Source organism: Saccoglossus kowalevskii, chromosome 4 (assembly GCF_978046115.1).
Source record: "Saccoglossus kowalevskii chromosome 4, keSacKowa6.1, whole genome shotgun sequence".
NCBI classification, from domain to species: Eukaryota; Metazoa; Hemichordata; class Enteropneusta; family Harrimaniidae; genus Saccoglossus; species Saccoglossus kowalevskii.
Window position 1 is genome coordinate 39268229 of NC_140644.1, and position 23096 is coordinate 39291324.

The following is a 23096-nucleotide window of genomic DNA, read 5'->3' on the forward strand; positions in this document are numbered from 1 at the left end:
AAACCATATTTCGATAACCAAACCAGGTAAATACATGGTACCAACTTCATTTTGACCTCATGTTACTGATAATTCAAGCTACCCGATTGTCTAACATGTGACCACATTAATTATGAAACAGAATCTTGTCAGCTTGGGCCCCGGTGATGCCGCTTGCGGCTTTAATTACTTTCTTGTCACTGTACATGCCATATATAGAATCACATTATTGTCATTGTACATTCCATCTACAGAATCACTTTCCTGTCACTGTACATGCCACCTACATAATTACTTTCTTGTCACTGTACATGCCATATATAGAATCACATTATTGTCATTGTATATGCCATCTATGGAATCACTTTCTTGTCACAGTACATGGCATTTATTAAATCTCTTTCATGTCACTGTATATGCCATCTATAGAAATACCTTTTTGTCACTGTATAAGTCATCTTCAGAATCACTTTTTGTCAATGTATATGTCATCTACAGAATCACTTTCTTGTCACTGTACATGTCATGTATATGATCACTTTCTTGTTTCTGTACATGCCATCTGCAGAATCACTTTCTTGTCACTGTACATGCCACCTACATAATTACTTTCTTGTCACTGTACATGCCATATATAGAATCACATTATTGTCATTGTATATGCCATCTACAGAATCACTTTCTTGTCACTGTACATGCCACCTACATAATTACTTTCTTGTCACTTTACATGCCATATATAGAATCACATTATTGTCATTGTACATTCCATCTACAGAATCACTTTCTTGTCACTGTACATGCCACCTACATAATTACTTTCTTGTCACTGTACATGCCATATATAGAATCACATTATTGTCATTGTATATGCCATCTATGGAATCACTTTCTTGTCACAGTACATGGCATTTATTCAATCTCTTTCATGTCACTGTATATGCCATCTATAGAAACACCTTTTTGTCACTGTACATGCCATCTACAGAAACACTTTCTTGTCACTGTACATGCCATATATAGAATCACATTATTGTCATTGTATATGCCATCTATAGAATCACTTTCTTGTTACTGCACATGCCATCTATGGAATCACTTTCTTGTCACTGTACATGGCATTTATTGTCATTGTATATGCCATCTATAGATTCACTTTCTTGTTACTGCACATGCCATCTATATAATCACTTTCTTGTCACTGTATATGCCATCTACAGAATCACTTTCCTGTCACTGTACATGCCATCTATAGAATCACTTTCTTGTCACAGTAAACTCCATCTATAGAATGACGTTCTTTTCACTGCATATGCCATCTATAGAATCACTTTCTTGTCACTGTATATGCCATCTACAGAATCACTTTCTTGTCGCTGTATATGTCATCTATAGGATCATCTTTTTGTCACTGTACATGCCATCTACAGAATCACCTTCTTCTCACTGTATATGCCATCTATAAAATCACCTTTTTGTCACTGTATGTGCCATCCACAGAATCACTTTCTTGTCGCAGTAAATGCCATCTACAGAATCACTTTCTTTTCACTGTACATGTCATCTATAGAATCACCTTCTTATCACTATACATGCAATCTACAGAATCACTTTCTTGTCACTGTATATGCCATCTACGGAATCACTTTCTTGTTACTGTATATGCCATCTACAGAATCACTTTCTTGTCACTGTACGTGCCATCCACGGAATCACTTTCTTGTCACTGTATATGCCATCTACAGAATCAATTTCTTGTCGCAGTATATGCCATCTACAGAATCACTTTCTGGTCACTGTATATGTCATCTATAGAATCAATTTCTTGTCGCAGTATATGCCATCTACAGAATCAATTTCTGGTCACTGTATATGTCATCTGTAGAACGAATTTCTTGTCGCTGTATATGCCATCTACAGAATCACTTTCTTGTCACTGTACATGCCATCTACAGAATCACTTTCTTGTCACTGTATATGCCATCTACAGAATCACTTTCTTGTCACTGTATATGCCATCTACAGAATCACTTTCTTGTCTCTGTACATGTCATCTATAGAATCACTTTCTTGTCACTGTACATGCCATTTACGGAATCGCTTTCTTGTCACTGTATATGCCATTTATGGAATGGCTTTCTTGTCACTGTATATGCCATCTATGGATTTACTTTCTTGTCCCTATACACGTCAATAGAATCACTTTCTTGTCACTGTACATGTCATCTATATAATCACTTTCTTGTCACAGTAAATGCCATCTTCAGAAACACCTTCTTGATACTGTACATGTCATCTACAGAATCACTTTCTTGTCACTGTATAAGCCATCTACAGAATCTCATTCTTGTCACTGTACATGCCATTTATGGAATCGCTTTCTTGTCACAGTATATGCTATTTATGGAATGGCTTTCTTGTCACTGTAAATGCCATCTACAGAATCACTTTCTTGTCACTGTATATGTCATCTACATAATCACTTTCTTGTCACTGTATATGTCATCTACATAATCACTTTCTTGTACATGCCATCTACAGAATCACTTTCTTGTCACTGTACATGCCATCTACAGAATCACTTTCTTGTTACTGTACATGCCATCTATAGAATCATCTTTTTGTCACTGTACATGCCATCTACAGAATCACCTTCTTCTCACTCTATATGCCATCTATAAAATCACCGTTTTGTCACTGTATATGTCATATACAGAATCACTTTTTTGACATTGTACATGGCATTTATTCAATCAATTTCTTGTTACTGTATATGCCATCTTTAGAATCACCTTTTTGTCACTGTATATGCCATCTACAGAATCACTTTCTTGTCACTGTACATGTCATGTATATAATAACTTTCTTGTCACTGTACATGCCATATATAGAATCACATTATTGTCATTGTATATGCCATCTATAGAATCACCCTTTTGTCATTGCATATGCCATCTACAGAATCACTTTCTTGTTACTGCACATGCCATCTATGGAATCGCCTTTTTGTCACTGTACATGTCATCTATAGAATCACTTTCTTGTCACTGTACATGGCATTTATTCAATCACTTTCTTGTCACTACATATGCCATCTGTAGAATCACTTTCTTGTCTCTGTACATGCCATCTATAGAAACATTTTCTTGTCTCTGTATATGCCATCTACAGAATCACTTTCTTGTCACTGTACATGTCATCTATATAATCACTTTTTTGTTACTGTACATGCCATCTACAGAATCACTTTCTTGTCACTGTACTTGTCATCTATATAATCACTTTCTTGTACATGCCATCTGCAGAATCACTTTCTTGTTACTGTACATGCCATCGATAGAATCATCTTTTTGCCACTGCACATGCCATCTACAGAATTACCTTCTTCTCACTGTATATGCCATCTATAAAATCACCTTTTTGTCACTGTATATGTCATCTACAGAATCATTTGTTTGACATTGTACATGGCATTTATTCAATCACTTTCTTGTCACTGTACATGCCATCTATAGAATCATCTTTTTGTCACTGTACATGCCATCTACAGAATCACCTTCTTCTCACTGTATATGCCATCTATAAAATCACCTTTTTGTCACTGTATATGTCATCTACAGAATCACTTTTTTGACATTGTACATGGCATTTATTCAATCAATTTCTTGTTACTGTATATGCCATCTTTAGAATCACCTTGTTGTCACTGTATATGCCATCTACAGAATCACTTTCTTGTCACTGTACATGTCATGTATATAATAACTTTCTTGTCACTGTACATGCCATATATAGAATCACATTATTGTCATTGTATATGCCATCTATAGAATGACCCTTTTGTCATTGCATATGCCATCTACAGAATCACTTTCTTGTTACTGCACATGCCATCTATGGAATCGCCTTTTTGTCACTGTACATGTCATCTATAGAATCACTTTCTTGTCACTGTACATGGCATTTATTCAATCACTTTCTTGTCACTACATATGCCATCTGTAGAATCACTTTCTTGTCTCTGTACATGCCATCTATAGAAACATTTTCTTGTCTCTGTATATGCCATCTACAGAATCACTTTCTTGTCACTGTACATGTCATCTATATAATCACTTTTTTGTTACTGTACATGCCATCTACAGAATCACTTTCTTGTCACTGTACTTGTCATCTATATAATCACTTTCTTGTACATGCCATCTACAGAATCACTTTCTTGTCACCGTACATGCCATCTGCAGAATCACTTTCTTGTTACTGTACATGCCATCGATAGAATCATCTTTTTGCCACTACACATGCCATCTACAGAATTACCTTCTTCTCACTGTATATGCCATCTATAAAATCACCTTTATGTCACTGTATATGTCATCTACAGAATCATTTGTTTGACATTGTACATGGCATTTATTCAATCACTTTCTTGTCACTGTACATGCCATCTATAGAATCATCTTTTTGTCACTGTATATGTCATCTACGGAATCACTTTTTTGACATTGTACATGGCATTTATTCAATCAATTTCTTGTTACTGTATATGCCATCTTTAGAATAACCTTGTTGTCACTGTATATGCCATCTACAGAATCACTTTCTTGTCACTGTACATGTCATGTATATAATAACTTTCTTGTCACTGTACATGCCATATATAGAATCACATTATTGTCATTGTATATGCCATCTATAGAATGACCCCTTTGTCATTGCATATGCCATCTACAGAATCACTTTCTCGTTACTGAACATGCCATCTATGGAATCGCCTTTTTGTCACTGTACATGTCATCTATAGAATCACTTTCTTGTCACTGTACATGGCATTTATTCAATCACTTTCTTGTCACTACATATGCCATCTGTAGAATCACTTTCTTGTCTCTGTACATGCCATCTATAGAAACATTTTCTTGTCTCTGTATATGCCATCTACAGAATCACTTTCTTGTCACTGTACATGTCATCTATATAATCACTTTTTTGTTACTGTACAAGCCATCTACAGAATCACTTTCTTGCCACCGTACGTGCCATTTATATAATCTCTTTCTTGTTACTGTACATGTCATCTACAGAATTACTTGATTGTCACTGTACATGCCATCTGCAGAATTACTTTCTTGTCACTGTACATGCCATCTACAGAATCACTTTCTTGTCACTGTATATGTCATCTATAGAATGAGATTCTTGTCGCTGTATATGCCATCTACAGAATCACTTTTTGTCACTGTATATGTCATCTACAGAATCACTTTCTTGTCACTGTATGTGCCTTCCACAGAATCACTTTCTTGTCACAGTAAATGCCATCCACAGAATCACTTTCTTGTCACTGTATATGTCATCTTTAGAATCACCTTTTTGTCACTGTATATGCCATCTACAGAATCACTTTCTTGTCACTGTACATGTCATGTATATAATAACTTTCTTGTCACTGTACATGCCATATATAGAATCACATTATTGTCATTGTATATGCCATCTATAGAATCACCCTTTTGTCATTGCATATGCCATCTACAGAATCACTTTCTTGTTACTGCACATGCCATCTATGGAATCGCCTTTTTGTCACTGTACATGTCATCTATAGAATCACTTTCTTGTCACTGTACATGGCATTTATTCAATCACTTTCTTGTCACTACATATGCCATCTGTAGAATCACTTTCTTGTCTCTGTACATGCCATCTATAGAAACATTTTCTTGTCTCTGTATATGCCATCTACAGAATCACTTTCTTGTCACTGTACATGTCATCTATATAATCACTTTTTTGTTACTGTACATGCCATCTACAGAATCACTTTCTTGTCACTGTACTTGTCATCTATATAATCACTTTCTTGTACATGCCATCTGCAGAATCACTTTCTTGTTACTGTACATGCCATCGATAGAATCATCTTTTTGCCACTGCACATGCCATCTACAGAATTACCTTCTTCTCACTGTATATGCCATCTATAAAATCACCTTTTTGTCACTGTATATGTCATCTACAGAATCATTTGTTTGACATTGTACATGGCATTTATTCAATCACTTTCTTGTCACTGTACATGCCATCTATAGAATCATCTTTTTGTCACTGTACATGCCATCTACAGAATCACCTTCTTCTCACTGTATATGCCATCTATAAAATCACCTTTTTGTCACTGTATATGTCATCTACAGAATCACTTTTTTGACATTGTACATGGCATTTATTCAATCAATTTCTTGTTACTGTATATGCCATCTTTAGAATCACCTTGTTGTCACTGTATATGCCATCTACAGAATCACTTTCTTGTCACTGTACATGTCATGTATATAATAACTTTCTTGTCACTGTACATGCCATATATAGAATCACATTATTGTCATTGTATATGCCATCTATAGAATGACCCTTTTGTCATTGCATATGCCATCTACAGAATCACTTTCTTGTTACTGCACATGCCATCTATGGAATCGCCTTTTTGTCACTGTACATGTCATCTATAGAATCACTTTCTTGTCACTGTACATGGCATTTATTCAATCACTTTCTTGTCACTACATATGCCATCTGTAGAATCACTTTCTTGTCTCTGTACATGCCATCTATAGAAACATTTTCTTGTCTCTGTATATGCCATCTACAGAATCACTTTCTTGTCACTGTACATGTCATCTATATAATCACTTTTTTGTTACTGTACATGCCATCTACAGAATCACTTTCTTGTCACTGTACTTGTCATCTATATAATCACTTTCTTGTACATGCCATCTACAGAATCACTTTCTTGTCACCGTACATGCCATCTGCAGAATCACTTTCTTGTTACTGTACATGCCATCGATAGAATCATCTTTTTGCCACTACACATGCCATCTACAGAATTACCTTCTTCTCACTGTATATGCCATCTATAAAATCACCTTTATGTCACTGTATATGTCATCTACAGAATCATTTGTTTGACATTGTACATGGCATTTATTCAATCACTTTCTTGTCACTGTACATGCCATCTATAGAATCATCTTTTTGTCACTGTATATGTCATCTACGGAATCACTTTTTTGACATTGTACATGGCATTTATTCAATCAATTTCTTGTTACTGTATATGCCATCTTTAGAATAACCTTGTTGTCACTGTATATGCCATCTACAGAATCACTTTCTTGTCACTGTACATGTCATGTATATAATAACTTTCTTGTCACTGTACATGCCATATATAGAATCACATTATTGTCATTGTATATGCCATCTATAGAATGACCCCTTTGTCATTGCATATGCCATCTACAGAATCACTTTCTCGTTACTGAACATGCCATCTATGGAATCGCCTTTTTGTCACTGTACATGTCATCTATAGAATCACTTTCTTGTCACTGTACATGGCATTTATTCAATCACTTTCTTGTCACTACATATGCCATCTGTAGAATCACTTTCTTGTCTCTGTACATGCCATCTATAGAAACATTTTCTTGTCTCTGTATATGCCATCTACAGAATCACTTTCTTGTCACTGTACATGTCATCTATATAATCACTTTTTTGTTACTGTACAAGCCATCTACAGAATCACTTTCTTGCCACCGTACGTGCCATTTATATAATCTCTTTCTTGTTACTGTACATGTCATCTACAGAATTACTTGATTGTCACTGTACATGCCATCTGCAGAATTACTTTCTTGTCACTGTACATGCCATCTACAGAATCACTTTCTTGTCACTGTATATGTCATCTATAGAATGAGATTCTTGTCGCTGTATATGCCATCTACAGAATCACTTTTTGTCACTGTATATGTCATCTACAGAATCACTTTCTTGTCACTGTATGTGCCTTCCACAGAATCACTTTCTTGTCACAGTAAATGCCATCCACAGAATCACTTTCTTGTCACTGTATATGTCATCTATAGAATCAATTTCTTGTCACTGTACATGCCATCTACAGAATCACTTACTTGTCTCTGTACATGTCGTCTATAGAATCACTTTCTTGTCACTGAAAATGCCATTTACTGAATCGCTTTCTTGTCACTGTATATGCCATTTATGGAATGGCTTTCTTGTCACTGTATATGCCATTTATGGAATCGCTTTCTTGTCACTGTATATGCCATTTATGGAATGGCTTTCTTGTCACTGTATATGCCATCTATGGGTTTACTTACTCGTCACTGTACATGCAATCTATATAATCACTTTCTTGTTACTGTACATGCCATCTACAGAATTACTTTCTTGTTGCTGCACATGCCATCTATGGAATCACCTTTTTGTCACTGTACATGTCATCTATAGAATCACTTTCTTGTCACTGTACATGGCATTTATTCAATCTCTTTCATGTCACTGTATATGCCATCTATAGAAACACCTTATTGTCACTGTATATGTCATCTACAGAATCACTTTTTTGACATTGTACATGTCATCTACAGAATCAGCTTCTTCTCACTGTATATGCCATCTATAGAATCACATTTTTGTCACTGTACATGTCATCTATAGAATCAATTTCTTGTCACTGTACATGGCATTTATTCAATCACTTTCTTGTCACTGCATATGCCATCTACAGAATTACTTTCTTGTCACTGCATATGCCATCTGTAGAATCACTTTCTTGTCTCTGTACATGCCATCTATAGAATCATTTTCTTGTCGCTGTACATGTCATTTATATAATCTCTTTCTTGTTACTGTACATGCCATCTACATAATTACTTTCTTGTCACTGTATATGTCATCTATAGAACTACTTTTTTGTCGCTGTACATGCTATCTTAAGAATCACTTTCTTGTCACGGTATATGCCATCTACAGAATCACTTTCTTGTCCCAGTACACGTCATCAATATAATCACTTTCTTGTTACTGTAAATACCATCTTCATATTCAATTTCTTGTTACGGTACATGTCATCTACAGAATCACTTTTTTGTCACTGTATATGCCATCTACATAATCACTCTCTTGTCACTGTGCATGCCATTTATGGAATGGCTTTCTTGTCACTGTATATGCCATTTATGGAATGGCTTTCTTGTCACTGTATATGCTATCTACAGAATCTCTTTCTTGTCACTGTATATGCCATTTATGGAATCGCTTTCCTGTCACTGTATATGCCATTTATGGAATGGCTTTCTTGTCACTGTATATGCCATCTATGGATTTACTTCCTTGTCACTGTACATGCAATCTGTATAATCACTTTCTTGTCACTGTATACGTCATCTATAGAATCACTTTCTTGTCACTGTAAATGCCATCTACAGAATCACTTTCTTGTCACTGTATATGTCATCTACAGAATCACTTTCTTGTCACTGTACATGCCATCTACAGAATCACTTTCTTGTCACTGTATATGCCATCTACAGAATCACTTTCTTGTCACTGTATGTGCCATCCACAGAATCACTTTCTTGTCACTGTACATGCCATTTACGGAATCGATTTCTTGTCACTGTATATGCCATTTATGGAATGGCTTTCTTGTCGCTGTATATGCCATCTATGGATTTACTTTCTTGTCCCTGTACACGTCAATACAATCACTTTCTTGTTACTGTAAATGCCATCTTCAGAAACACTTTCTTGTTACTGTACATGTCATCTACAGAATCACTTTCTTGTCACTATACATGTAATCTACATAATCACTTTCTTGTCACTGTATATGCCATCTACGGAATCACTTTCTTGTTACTGTAAATGCCATCTACAGAATCACTTTCTTCTCACTGTACGTGCCATCCACAGAATCACTTTCTTGTCACAATAAATGCCATCTACAGAATCACGTTCTTGTCACTGTATATGTCATCTATAGAATCAATTTCTTGTCGCTGTATATGCCATCTACAGAATCACTTTCTTATCACTGTATATGTCATATATAGAATCACTTTCTTGTCACTGAAAATTCCATCTACAGAATCACTTTCTTGTCACTGTATATGTCATCTATAGAACGAATTTCTTGTCGCTGTATATGCCATCTACAGAATCACTTTCTTGTCACTGTATATGTCATCTACAGAATCACTTTCTTGTCACTGTACATGCCATCTACAGTATCACTTTCTTGTCACTGTATATGCCATCTACAGAATCACTTTCTTGTCACTGTATATGCCATCTACAGAATCACTTTCTTGTCTCTGTACATGCCATATATAGAATCACATTATTGTCATTGTACATTCCATCTACAGAATCACTTTCTTGTCACTGTACATGCCACCTACATAATTACTTTCTTGTCACTGTACATGCCATATATAGAATCACATTATTGTCATTGTATATGCCATCTATGGAATCACTTTCTTGTCACAGTACATGGCATTTATTCAATCTCTTTCATGTCACTGTATATGCCATCTATAGAAACACCTTTTTGTCACTGTATATGTCATCTACAGAATCACTTTTTTGACAATGTACATGTCATGTATATGATCAATTTCTTGTTACTGTACATGCCATCTACAGAATCACTTTCTTGTCACTGTACATGCCATATATAGAATCACATTATTGTCATTGTATATGCCATCTATAGAATCACTTTCTTGTTACTGCACATGCCATCTATGGAATCACTTTCTTGTCACTGTACATGGCATTTATTGTCATTGTATATGCCATCTATAGATTCACTTTCTTGTTACTGCACATGCCATCTATATAATCACTTTCTTGTCACTGCATATGCCATCTACAGAAACACTTTCCTGTCACTGTACATGTCATCTATAGAATCACTTTCTTGTCACAGTAAACTCCATCTATAGAATGACGTTCTTTTCACTGCACATGCCATCTATAGAATCACTTTCTTGTCACTGTATATGCCATCTACAGAATCACTTTCTTGTCGCTGTATATGTCATCTATAGAATCATCTTTTTGTCACTGTACATGCCATCTACAGAATCACCTTCTTCTCACTGTATATGCCATCTATAAAATCACCTTTTTGTCACTGTATGTGCCATCCACAGATTCACTTTCTTGTCACAGTAAATGCCATCTACAGAATCACTTTCTTTTCACTGTACATGTCATCTATAGAATCACCTTCTTATCACTATACATGCAATCTACAGAATAACTTTCTTGTCACTGTATATGCCATCTACGGAATCACTTTCTTGTTACTGTATATGCCATCCACGGAATCACTTTCTTGTCACAGTAAATGCCATCTACAAATCACTTTCTTGTCACTGTATATGTCATCTATAGAATCAATTTCTTGTCGCAGTATATGCCATCTACAGAATCACTTTCTTGTCACTGTGTATGTCATCTACAGAATCACTTTCTTGTCACTGTACATGCCATCTACAGTATCACTTTCTTGTCACTGTATATGCCATCTACAGAATCACTTTCTTGTCACTGTATATGCCATCTACAGAATCACTTTCTTGTCTCTGTACATGTCATCTATAGAATCACTTTCTTGTCACTGTACATGCCATTTACGGAATCGCTTTCTTGTCACTGTATATGCCATTTATGGAATGGCTTTCTTGTCACTGTATATGCCATCTATGGATTTACTTTCCTGTCCCTATACACGTCAATAGAATCTCATTCTTGTCACTGTACATGCCATTTATGGAATCGCTTTCTTGTCACAGTATATGCTATTTATGGAATGGCTTTCTTGTCACTGTAAATGCCATCTACAGAATCACTTTCTTGTCACTGTATATGTCATCTACATAATCACTTTCTTGTCACTGTATATGTCATCTATATAATCACGTTCATGTACATGCCATCTACAGAATTACTTTCTTGTCACTGTACATGCCATCCACAGAATCACTTTCTTGTCACCGTACATGCCATCTACAGAATCACTTTCTTGTTACTGTACATGCCATCTATAGAATCATCTTTTTGTCACTGTACATGCCATCTACAGAATCACCTTCTTCTCACTGTATATGCCATCTATAAAATCACCTTTTTGTCACTGTATATGTCATCTACAGAATCACTTTTTTGAATTGTACATGGCATTTATTCAATCAATTTCTTGTTACTGTATATGCCATCTTTAGAATCACCTTTTTGTCACTGTATATGCCATCTACAGAATCACTTTCTTGTCACTGTACATGTCATGTATATAATAACTTTCTTGTCACTGTACATGCCATATATAGAATCACATTATTGTCATTGTATATGCCATCTATAGAATGACCCTTTTGTCATTGCATATGCCATCTACAGAATCACTTTCTTGTTACTGCACATGCCATCTATGGAATCGCCTTTTTGTTACTGTACATGTCATCTATAGAATCACTTTCTTGTCACTGTACATGGCATTTATTCAATCACTTTCTTGTCACTACATATGCCATCTGTAGAATCACTTTCTTGTCTCTGTACATGCCATCTATAGAATCATTTTCTTGTCTCTGTATATGCCATCTACAGAATCACTTTCTTGTCACTGTACATGTCATCTATATAATCACTTTTTTGTTACTGTACAAGCCATCTACAGAATCACTTTCTTGCCGCTGTACGTGCCATTTATATAATCTCTTTCTTGTTACTGTACATGTCATCTACAGAATTACTTGATTGTCACTGTACAAGCCATCTACAGAATCACTTTCTTGCCGCTGTACGTGCCATTTATATAATCACTTTCTTGTCACTGTACATGTCATCTATATAATCACTTTCTTGTTACTGTAAATACCATCTTCAGAATCACTTTCTTGTCACTGTATATGTCATCTACAGAATCACTTTCTTGTCACTGTACATGTCATCTACAGAATCACTTTCTTGTCACTGTACATGCCATCTACAGAATCACTTTCTTGTTACTGAACATGCCATCTACAGAATCACTTTCTTGACACTGTACATGCCATCTACAGAATTACTTTCTTGTCACTGTTCATGCCATTTACATAATCATTTTCTTGTCGCTGTGTATGCCATCTACAAAATCATTTTCTTGTCACTGTACATGCCATCTACAGAACCACTTTCTTGTCATTGTACATGCCATCTACAGAATCACTTTCTTGTCACTATAAATGTCATCATTGTTGCAATGTGTTTTTTTGCGTTCAGAAAATAAAAAAGGGCATTTCCAAATAATAGGTCGGCAGTGAATTTTATAATGGTTAATTGCAGGTCATCCACTAATGAAGTAATAAACAACGTTATTAATTTAGCAATGGAACTTCATAGTAAGTACCCTAATTTTATGAAAGGATTTGACCTTGTATCTCAAGAAGATGACGGCCATCCCCTGATATATTTTTTGGAAGAGCTATTGATACCGACGCAAGCAGGAAAAGATTTGCCTTATTACTTCCACGCAGGAGAGACAAGTAAGCTGATTATATTTAAAATAATTTTTAAAATCTCGAATGCACGTTTAGCGCAGTACGCATCGATTTTACTATCCCATAGACACATGGATCTCCCACTTCTAAGGAATAAACTGCAAAATACTTTATTTTCTCTGAAGGGATGTTCACAAGTTAACTAGGGGTCACAGGTTATAACCTAGGACACAGGTTATGAACTAGGGCACAGGTTATAAACTTGGGCACAGGCTGTAAACTAGGGAACAGGTCATGAACTAGGGCGCGAGTTATAAACTACTTATGGCACAGGTTGTAAACTAGGGCTGAGGTTATAAACTAGGGAACAAGTACTAAACTAGGGCACATGTTATTAAACATGGCACAGGTTATAAACTAGAACACAGGTTATAATCTAGGGCACAGGTTATAAACTATGGCACAGGTTATAATCTTGGGCACAGGTTATAAACTAGGGCGCAAGTTATAAACTATGGCACACGTTATAGACCACGGCACAGGTTATAAATTAGGGCGTAGGTTATAAACTAGGGCACAGGTTATGAACTAGGGCGCAGGTTATAAACTAGGGCACAGGTTATAAACTATGGCACAGGTTATAAACTAGCGCACAGGTTATAAACTAGGGCACAGGTTATGACCTAGGGGACAGGTTATATACTAGGGCACGGGTTATAAAAAATGGCACAGGTTATGAACTATGGCACAGGTGATAAACTAAGGCACAGCTTATAAACTATGGCACAGGTTATAGTCTAGGGCACAGATTATAAACTAGGGCACAAGTTATAGACCAGGGCACAGTTTATAAACTAGGGCATAGGTTATGAACTGGGACATATGTTATAAACTAGGGCACAGGTTATAACTGGGGCACAGGTTCTAAACTAGGGCACATGTTATTAACCAGCGCACAGGTTATGACCTATGTAACAGGTTATGAACTAGGGCACAAGCTCTGAATTAGGGCGCAGGTTATGAACTGGGGCACAGGTTATTAACTAGGGCACAGGTTATAAATTATGACACAGGTTCTAAACTAGGGCGCAGTTTATAAACTGGGGCACAGGCTCTAAACTATGGCACAGGTTATTAACCAGGGCACAGGTTATAAACTAGGGCACATGTTTTAAACTAGGGCACAGGTTATAACTGGGGCATATGTTCTAAACTAGGGCACATGTTATTAACCAGGGCACAGGTTATGACCTATGTAACAGGTTATGAACTAGGGCACAAGCTCTGAATTAGGACGCAGGTTATAAACTGGGGCACAGGTTATTAACTAGGGCACACGTTATAAACTATGACACAGGTTCTAAACTACGGCGCAGGTTATAAACTGGGGCACAGGCTCTAAACTATGGCACAGGTTATTAACCAAGGCACAGGTTATGACCTAGGTCACAGGTTATGAACTAGGGCACAAGCTCTGAATTAGGGCGCAGGTTAAAAACTAGGGCACAGGTTGTAGACTAGGGCACAGGTTATAAACTAGGGCACAGGTTATAAACTAGGCCACATGTTATGAACTAGGACACAGGTTATAAACTAGAGCACGGGTTATGAACTAGGGCACAGGTTATAAACTAGGGCACATGTTATGAACTAGGGCACAGGTTATAAACTAGGGCACAGGTTGTAGACTGGGGTACAGGTTATAAACTAGGGCACATGTTATAATCTAGGGCACAGGTTATAAACTAAGGCACATCTTATAAACAAGGGCACAGATTATAAACTAGGGCACAGGTTATAGACTAGGGCATAGGTTATGAACTGGGACACGTGTTATAAACTAGGGCACAGGTTATGACCTATGCCACAGGTTATGAACTAGGGCACAAGCTCTGAATTAGGGGGCAGGTTATGAACTAGGGCACATGTTATTAACTAGGGCACAGGTTATAAACAAGGGGACAGGTTATAAACTGGGGCACAGGTTATAAAATATGGCACTTGTTATGAACTATGGCGCAGGTTATAAACTATGGCACACGTTATAGACCACGGCACAGTTTATAAACTAGGACACATGTTATAGACTAGGGCACAGGTTATAAATTGGGGTACAGGTAATAAATTGGGGCACAGGTTATGAACTAAGGCGCAGGTTATAAACTAGGGCACAGGTTATAAACTAGGGCATAGGTTATAAACTAGCGCACAGGTTGTAAACTAGGGCACATGTTATACACTAGGGCACAGGTTATAGACTAGGGCACAGGTTATAAACTAGGGCACAGGCTATAAACTAGGGCACAGGTTATAAACTGGGGCACAGGTTATAAACCAGGTCACAGGTTATAATCTAGGGCACATGTTATAAGCTAGGGCACATGTTATAAACTAGGACACAGGTTATAAACTAGGGAACAGGTTATAAACTTTGGCCCAGGATATAAACTAGGGCACAGGTTATGAACTAGGGCGCAGGTTATAAACTAAGGCATAGGTTATAAACTAGGGCACAGGTTATAAACTCGGGCACAAGTTATAGACTAGGGCATTGTTTATAAACTAGGGCATAGGTTATGAACTGGGACACATGTTATAAACTAGGGCATAGGTTATTAACTAGGGCACAGGTTATAAACTAGGGCACAGGTTTTAAACTAGGGCACATGTTATTTCTGGGGCACAGGTTCGTTGAGTGGAAACCCCGGAAAACACTAAACCAGTTGAAAAACACTAAACCTATTGAAAAAGACTAAACCTGTTGAAAAAGACTAAACCGTCGTGGGTTCTGTTTCATGTTTTCGCATTCTTTTAATCAAATATTCACTGGACGATTATGGTACACCCATAATACACCCTTTACCTCGGGTTTAGTGTTTTTATTGTCAGGTTTAGTGTTTTTCAACAGGTTTAGTGTTTTTCGACAGGTTTAGTGTTTTGCGGGGTTTCCACTCAACGGCACAGGTTCTAAACTAGGGCACAGGTTATTAACCAGGGCACAGGTTATGACCTATGCCACAGGTTATGAACTAGGGTCCAAGCTCTGAATTAGGGGGCAGGTTATGAACTAGGGCACATGTTATTAACTAGGGCACAGGTTATAAAATATGGCACAGGTTATGAACTATGGCGCAGGTTATAAACTATGGCACACGTCATAGACCACGGCACAGTTTATAAACTAGGACACATTTTATAGACTAGGGCACAGGTTATAAACTTGGACACAGGTTATATATTGGGGCACAGGTTATGAAGTAGGGCGCAGGTTATAAACTGGGGCACAGGTTATAAACGAGGGCATATGTTATAAACTAGCGCACAGGTTATAAACTAGGGCACATGTTATACACTAGGGCACAGGTTATAGACTAGGGCACAGGTTATAAACTAATGCACAGGTTATAAACTGGGGCACAGGTTATAAACTAGTTCGTAGGTTATAAACTAGGGCACACGTTATGAACTAGGGCGCAGGTTATGAACTAGAGCACAGATTATAAACTAGGGCACAGATTATAAACTAGGGCACATTTTATAGACTAGGGCACAGGTTATAAACTAGGGAACAGGTTATAAACTGGGGCATAGGTTATAAACTAGGGCACAGGTTATCAACTAGTGCACAGGTTATAAACTAAGGCACAGCTTATAAACTATGGCACAGGTTATAGACTAGGGCACAGATTATAAACTAGGGCACAAGTTATAGACTAGAGCATTGTTTATAGACTATGGCATAGGTTATGAACTGGGACACATGTTATAAACTAGGGCATAGGTTATAAACTAGGGCACAGGTTATAAACTAGGGCACACGTTATAAACTCGGGCACCGGTTATGAACTAGGGCACAAGCTCTGAATTTGGGCGCAGGTTATGAAGTAGCGCACAGGTTATTAACTAGGGCACAGGTTATAAACTAGGGCACAGGTTCTAAACTAGGGAGCAGGTTATAAACTGGGGCACAGGCTCTAAACTATGGAACAGGTTATTAACCATGCCACAGGTTATTACCTAGGTCACAGGTTATGAACTTGGGCACAGGTTATAAACTAGAACACAGGTTATAAACTAGAGCACAGTTTATAAACTAGGGCACAGGTTATAAACTAGGGCACAGGTTATGAACTAGGGCACAGGTTTTAAACTAGGGCACACGTTGTAGACTAGGACACAGGTTATAAACTAGGGCACAGGTTATAAACTAGGGCACAGGTTATAGTCTAGGGCACAGGTTATAAACTAGGGCACAGATTATAAACTAGGGCACATTTTATAGACTAGGGCACAGGTTATAAACTTGGACACAGGTTATAAACCTGTTCATAGGTTATAAACTAGGGCACACGTTATGAACTAGGGCGCAGGTTATAACTAGAGCACAGGTTATAAACTAGGACACAGGTTATAAACTAGGGAACAGGTTATAAACTGGGGCATAGGTTATAAACTAGGGCACAGGTTATAAACTAGGGCACAGCTTATAAACTATGGCACAGGTTATAGACTAGGGCACAGATTATAAACTAGGGCACAAGTTATAGACTAGAGCATTGTTTATAAACTAGGGCACAGGTTATAAACTAGGGCACACGTTATGAACTAGGGCACAAGCTCTGAATTTGGGCGCAGGTTTTGAACTAGCGCACAGGTTATTAACTAGGGCACAGGTTATAAACTAGGGCACAGGTTCTAAACTAGGGCGCAGGTTATAAACTGGGGCACAGGCTCTAAACTATGGAACAGGTTATTAACCATGGCACAGGTTATGACCTAGGTCACAGGTTATGAACTTGGGCACAAGCTCTGAATTAGGGCGCAGGTTATGATCTAGGGCACAGGTTATTAACTAGGTCACAGATTATAAACTATGGCACATGTTGTGAACTAGGGCACAGGTCATAAACTAGGGCACAGATTATAATCTGGGGCACAGGTTATAAAATATGGCACAGGTTATAAAATATGGCACAGGTTATGAACTATGGCACAGGTTATAAACTAGAACACAGGTTATAAACTAGAGCACATGTTATAAACTAGGGCACAGGTTATGAACTAGGGCACAGGTTATAAACTAGGGCACACGTTGTAGACTAGGACACAGGTTATTAACTAGGGCACAGGTTATAAACTAGGGCACAGGTTATAAACTAAGGCACAGCTTATAAACTATGGCACAGGTTATAGACTAGGGCACAGATTATAAACTAGGGCACAAGTTATACACTAGGGCACAGGATATAGACTAGGGCACAGGTTATAAACTAGGGCACATGTTATAAACTGGGTCACAGGTTATAAACCAGGTCACAGGTTATAAACTAGGGCACACGTTATGAACTAGGGCGCAGGTTATGAACTAGAGCATAGGTTATAAACTAGGACACAGGTTATAAACTAGGGAACAGGTTATAAACTATGGCACAGGTTATAAACTAGGGCACAGGTTATGAACTAGGGCGCAGGTTATAAACTAGGGCATAGGTTATAAACTAGGGCACAGGTTATAAACTAGGGCACAGGTTATAAACTAAGGCACAGCTTATAAACTTTGGCATAGGTTATGAACTGGGACACATGCTATAAAATAGGGCACAGGTTATTAAATAGGGCACAGGTTATAAACTAGGGCACATGTTTTAAACTAGGGCACAGGTTATAACTGGGGCACAGGTTCTAAACTAGGGCACAGGTTATGAACTAGGGCACAAGCTCTGAATTAGGGCGCATGTTATGAACTAGGGCACATGTTATTAACCAGAGCACAGATTATAAACTATAAACTGGGGCACAGGTTATAAAATATGGCACAGGTTATGAACTATGGCACAGGTTATAAACTAGTGCACAGGTTATAAACTAGGGCGCAGGTTATAAACTAGAGCGCAGGTTATGAACTATGGCGCAGGTTATAAACTATGGCACACGTTATAGACCACGGCACAGTTTATAAACTAGGACACATGTTATAGACTTGGGCACAGGTTAAAAACTGGGACACAGGTTATAAATTGGGGCACAGATTATAAACTAGGGCGCAGGTTATAAACTAGGGCACAGGTTATAAACTAGCGCACAGGTTATAAACTAGGGCACAGGTTATAGACTAGGGCACAGGTTATAAACTAGGGCACAGGTTATAAACTGGGGCACAGGATATAAACCAGGTCACAGGTTATATACTAGGGCACACGTTATGAACTAGGGCGCAGGTTATGAACTAGAGCACAGGTTATAAACTAGGACACAGGTTATAAACTAGGGCACATGTTGTGAACTAGGGCACAGGTCATAAATTAGGGCACAGGTTATAAAATATGGCACAGAAAATGAACTATGGCACAGGTTATAAACTACTGCACAGGTTATAAACTAGGGCGCAGGTTATAAACTAGAGCGCAGGTTATGAACTATGGCGCAGGTTATAAACTATGGCACACGTTATAGACCACGGCACAGTTTATAAACTAGGACACATGTTATAGACTTGGGCACAGGTTAAAAACTGGGACACAGGTTATCAATTGGGGCACAGGTTATAAACTAGGGCGCAGGTTATAAACTAGGGCACAGGTTATAAACTAGCGCACAGGTTATAAACTAGGGCACATGTTATACACTAGGGCACAGGTTATAGACTAGGGCACAGGTTATAAACTAGGGCACAGGTTATAAACTAAGGCACAGCTTATAAACTATGGCACAGGTTATAGACTAGGGCACAGATTATAAACTAGGGCACAAGTTATACACTAGGGCACAGGATATAGACTAGGGCACAGGTTATAAACTAGGGCACATGTTATAAACTGGGTCACAGGTTATAAACCAGGTCACAGGTTATAAACTAGGGCACACGTTATGAACTAGGGCGCAGGTTATGAACTAGAGCATAGGTTATAAACTAGGACACAGGTTATAAACTAGGGAACAGGTTATAAACTATGGCACAGGTTATAAACTAGGGCACAGGTTATGAACTAGGGCGCAGGTTATAAACTAGGGCATAGGTTATAAACTAGGGCACAGGTTATAAACTAGGGCACAGGTTATAAACTAAGGCACAGCTTATAAACTTTGGCATAGGTTATGAACTGGGACACATGCTATAAAATAGGGCACAGGTTATTAAATAGGGCACAGGTTATAAACTAGGGCACATGTTTTAAACTAGGGCACAGGTTATAACTGGGGCACAGGTTCTAAACTAGGGCACAGGTTATGAACTAGGGCACAAGCTCTGAATTAGGGCGCATTTTATGAACTAGGGCACATGTTATTAACCAGAGCACAGATTATAAACTATAAACTGGGGCACAGGTTATAAAATATGGCACAGGTTATGAACTATGGCACAGGTTATAAACTAGTGCACAGGTTATAAACTAGGGCGCAGGTTATAAACTAGAGCGCAGGTTATGAACTATGGCGCAGGTTATAAACTATGGCACACGTTATAGACCACGGCACAGTTTATAAACTAGGACACATGTTATAGACTTGGGCACAGGTTAAAAACTGGGACACAGGTTATAAATTGGGGCACAGATTATAAACTAGGGCGCAGGTTATAAACTAGGGCACAGGTTATAAACTAGCGCACAGGTTATAAACTAGGGCACAGGTTATAGACTAGGGCACAGGTTATAAACTAGGGCACAGGTTATAAACTGGGGCACAGGATATAAACCAGGTCACAGGTTATAAACTAGGGCACACGTTATGAACTAGGGCGCAGGTTATGAACTAGAGCACAGGTTATAAACTAGGACACAGGTTATAAACTAGGGCACATGTTGTGAACTAGGGCACAGGTCATAAATTAGGGCACAGGTTATAAAATATGGCACAGAATATGAACTATGGCACAGGTTATAAACTACTGCACAGGTTATAAACTAGGGCGCAGGTTATAAACTAGAGCGCAGGTTATGAACTATGGCGCAGGTTATAAACTATGGCACACGTTATAGACCACGGCACAGTTTATAAACTAGGACACATGTTATAGACTTGGGCACAGGTTAAAAACTGGGACACAGGTTATCAATTGGGGCACAGGTTATAAACTAGGGCGCAGGTTATAAACTAGGGCACAGGTTATAAACTAGCGCACAGGTTATAAACTAGGGCACATGTTATACACTAGGGCACAGGTTATAGACTAGGGCACAGGTTATAAACTAGGGCACAGGTTATAAACTGGGGCACAGGTTATAAACCAGGTCACAGGTTATAAACTAGGGCACACGTTATGAACTAGGGCGCAGGTTATGAACTAGAGCACAGGTTATAAACTAGGACACAGGTTATAAACTAGGGAACAGGTTATAAACTATGCCACAGGTTATAAACTAGGGCACAGGTTATGAACTAGGGCACAGGTTATAAACTAGGGCATAGGTTATAAACTAGGGCATAGGTTACAAACTAGCGCACAGGTTATAATCTAGGGCACATGTTACACACTAGGGCACAGGTTATAGACTATGGCACAGGTTATAAACTAGGGCACAGGATATAAACCAGGTCACAGGTTATAAACTAGGGCACACGTTATGAACTAGGGCGCAGGTTATGAACTAGAGCACAGGTTATAAACTAGGACACAGGTTATAAACTAGGGCACATGTTGTGAACTAGGGCACAGGTCATAAATTAGGGCACAGGTTATAAAATATGGCACAGGTTATGAACTATGGCACATGTTATAAACTAGTGCACAGGTTATAAACTAGGGCGCAGGTTATAAACTAGAGCGCAGGTTATGAACTAGAGCACAGGTTATAAACTAGGACACAGGTTATAAACTAGGGAACAGGTTATAAACTATGCCACAGGTTATAAACTAGGGCACAGGTTATGAACTAGGGCACAGGTTATAAACTAGGGCATAGGTTATAAACTAGGGCATAGGTTACAAACTAGCGCACAGGTTATAAAGTAGGGCACATGTTACACACTAGGGCACAGGTTATAGACTAGGGCACAGGTTATAAACCAGGTCACAGGTTATAAACTAGGGCACACGTTATGAACTAGGGCGCAGGTTATGAACTAGAGCACAGATTATAAACTATGGCACAGGTTATCAACTAGGGCGCAGGTTATAAACTATGACATAGGTTATAAACTAGGGCACAGGTTATAAACTAGGGCACATGTTATGCACTAGGGCACAGGTTATGACCTAGGGCACAGGTTATGACCTAGGGCACAAGCTCTGAATTAGGGCGCAGGTTATGAACTAGAGTACAGGTTATTAACTAGGGCACAGGTTATCAACTAGGGCACAAGTTATGAACTAGGGCACAGGTTATAAACTGGGGCACAGGTTATAAAATATGGCACAGTTTATGAACTATGGCACAGGTTATAAACTAGGGCACAGGTTATAATCTAGGGCACAGGTTATAAACTATGGCACAGTTTATAAACTAGGGCACGGGTTATGAACTAGGGTACAGGTTATAAACTAGGGCACAGGTTATAAACTAAGGCGCAGATTATAGAACTATGGCACAGGTTATAAACTATGGCACAGGTTATGGACTAGGGCACAGGTTGTAGACTAGGGCACAGGTTATAAACTAGGGCACAGGTTATAAACAATGACACAGCTTATAAACTATGGCACAGGTTATAGACTAGGACACATTTTATAAACTAGGGCACAGTTACAGACTAGGCCACAGGTTATAAACTATGGCACAGCTTATAAACTATGACACATGTTATGAT

The 23096-nt window shown here is 38.2% G+C and overlaps 1 protein-coding gene across 1 annotated transcript in view; it reads left to right on the forward strand.

Annotated features, from left to right (window-relative positions):
• LOC100370825 (adenosine deaminase 2-like) overlaps positions 1-23096 on the forward strand; it is a 145943-nt gene that overhangs the window by 62621 nt on the left and 60226 nt on the right. The window contains exon 5 of the mRNA XM_002739003.3: positions 13195-13394. Coding sequence (XP_002739049.2) covers positions 13195-13394 — 200 coding nt within the window. The remainder of the gene's footprint in view (positions 1-13194; positions 13395-23096) is intronic.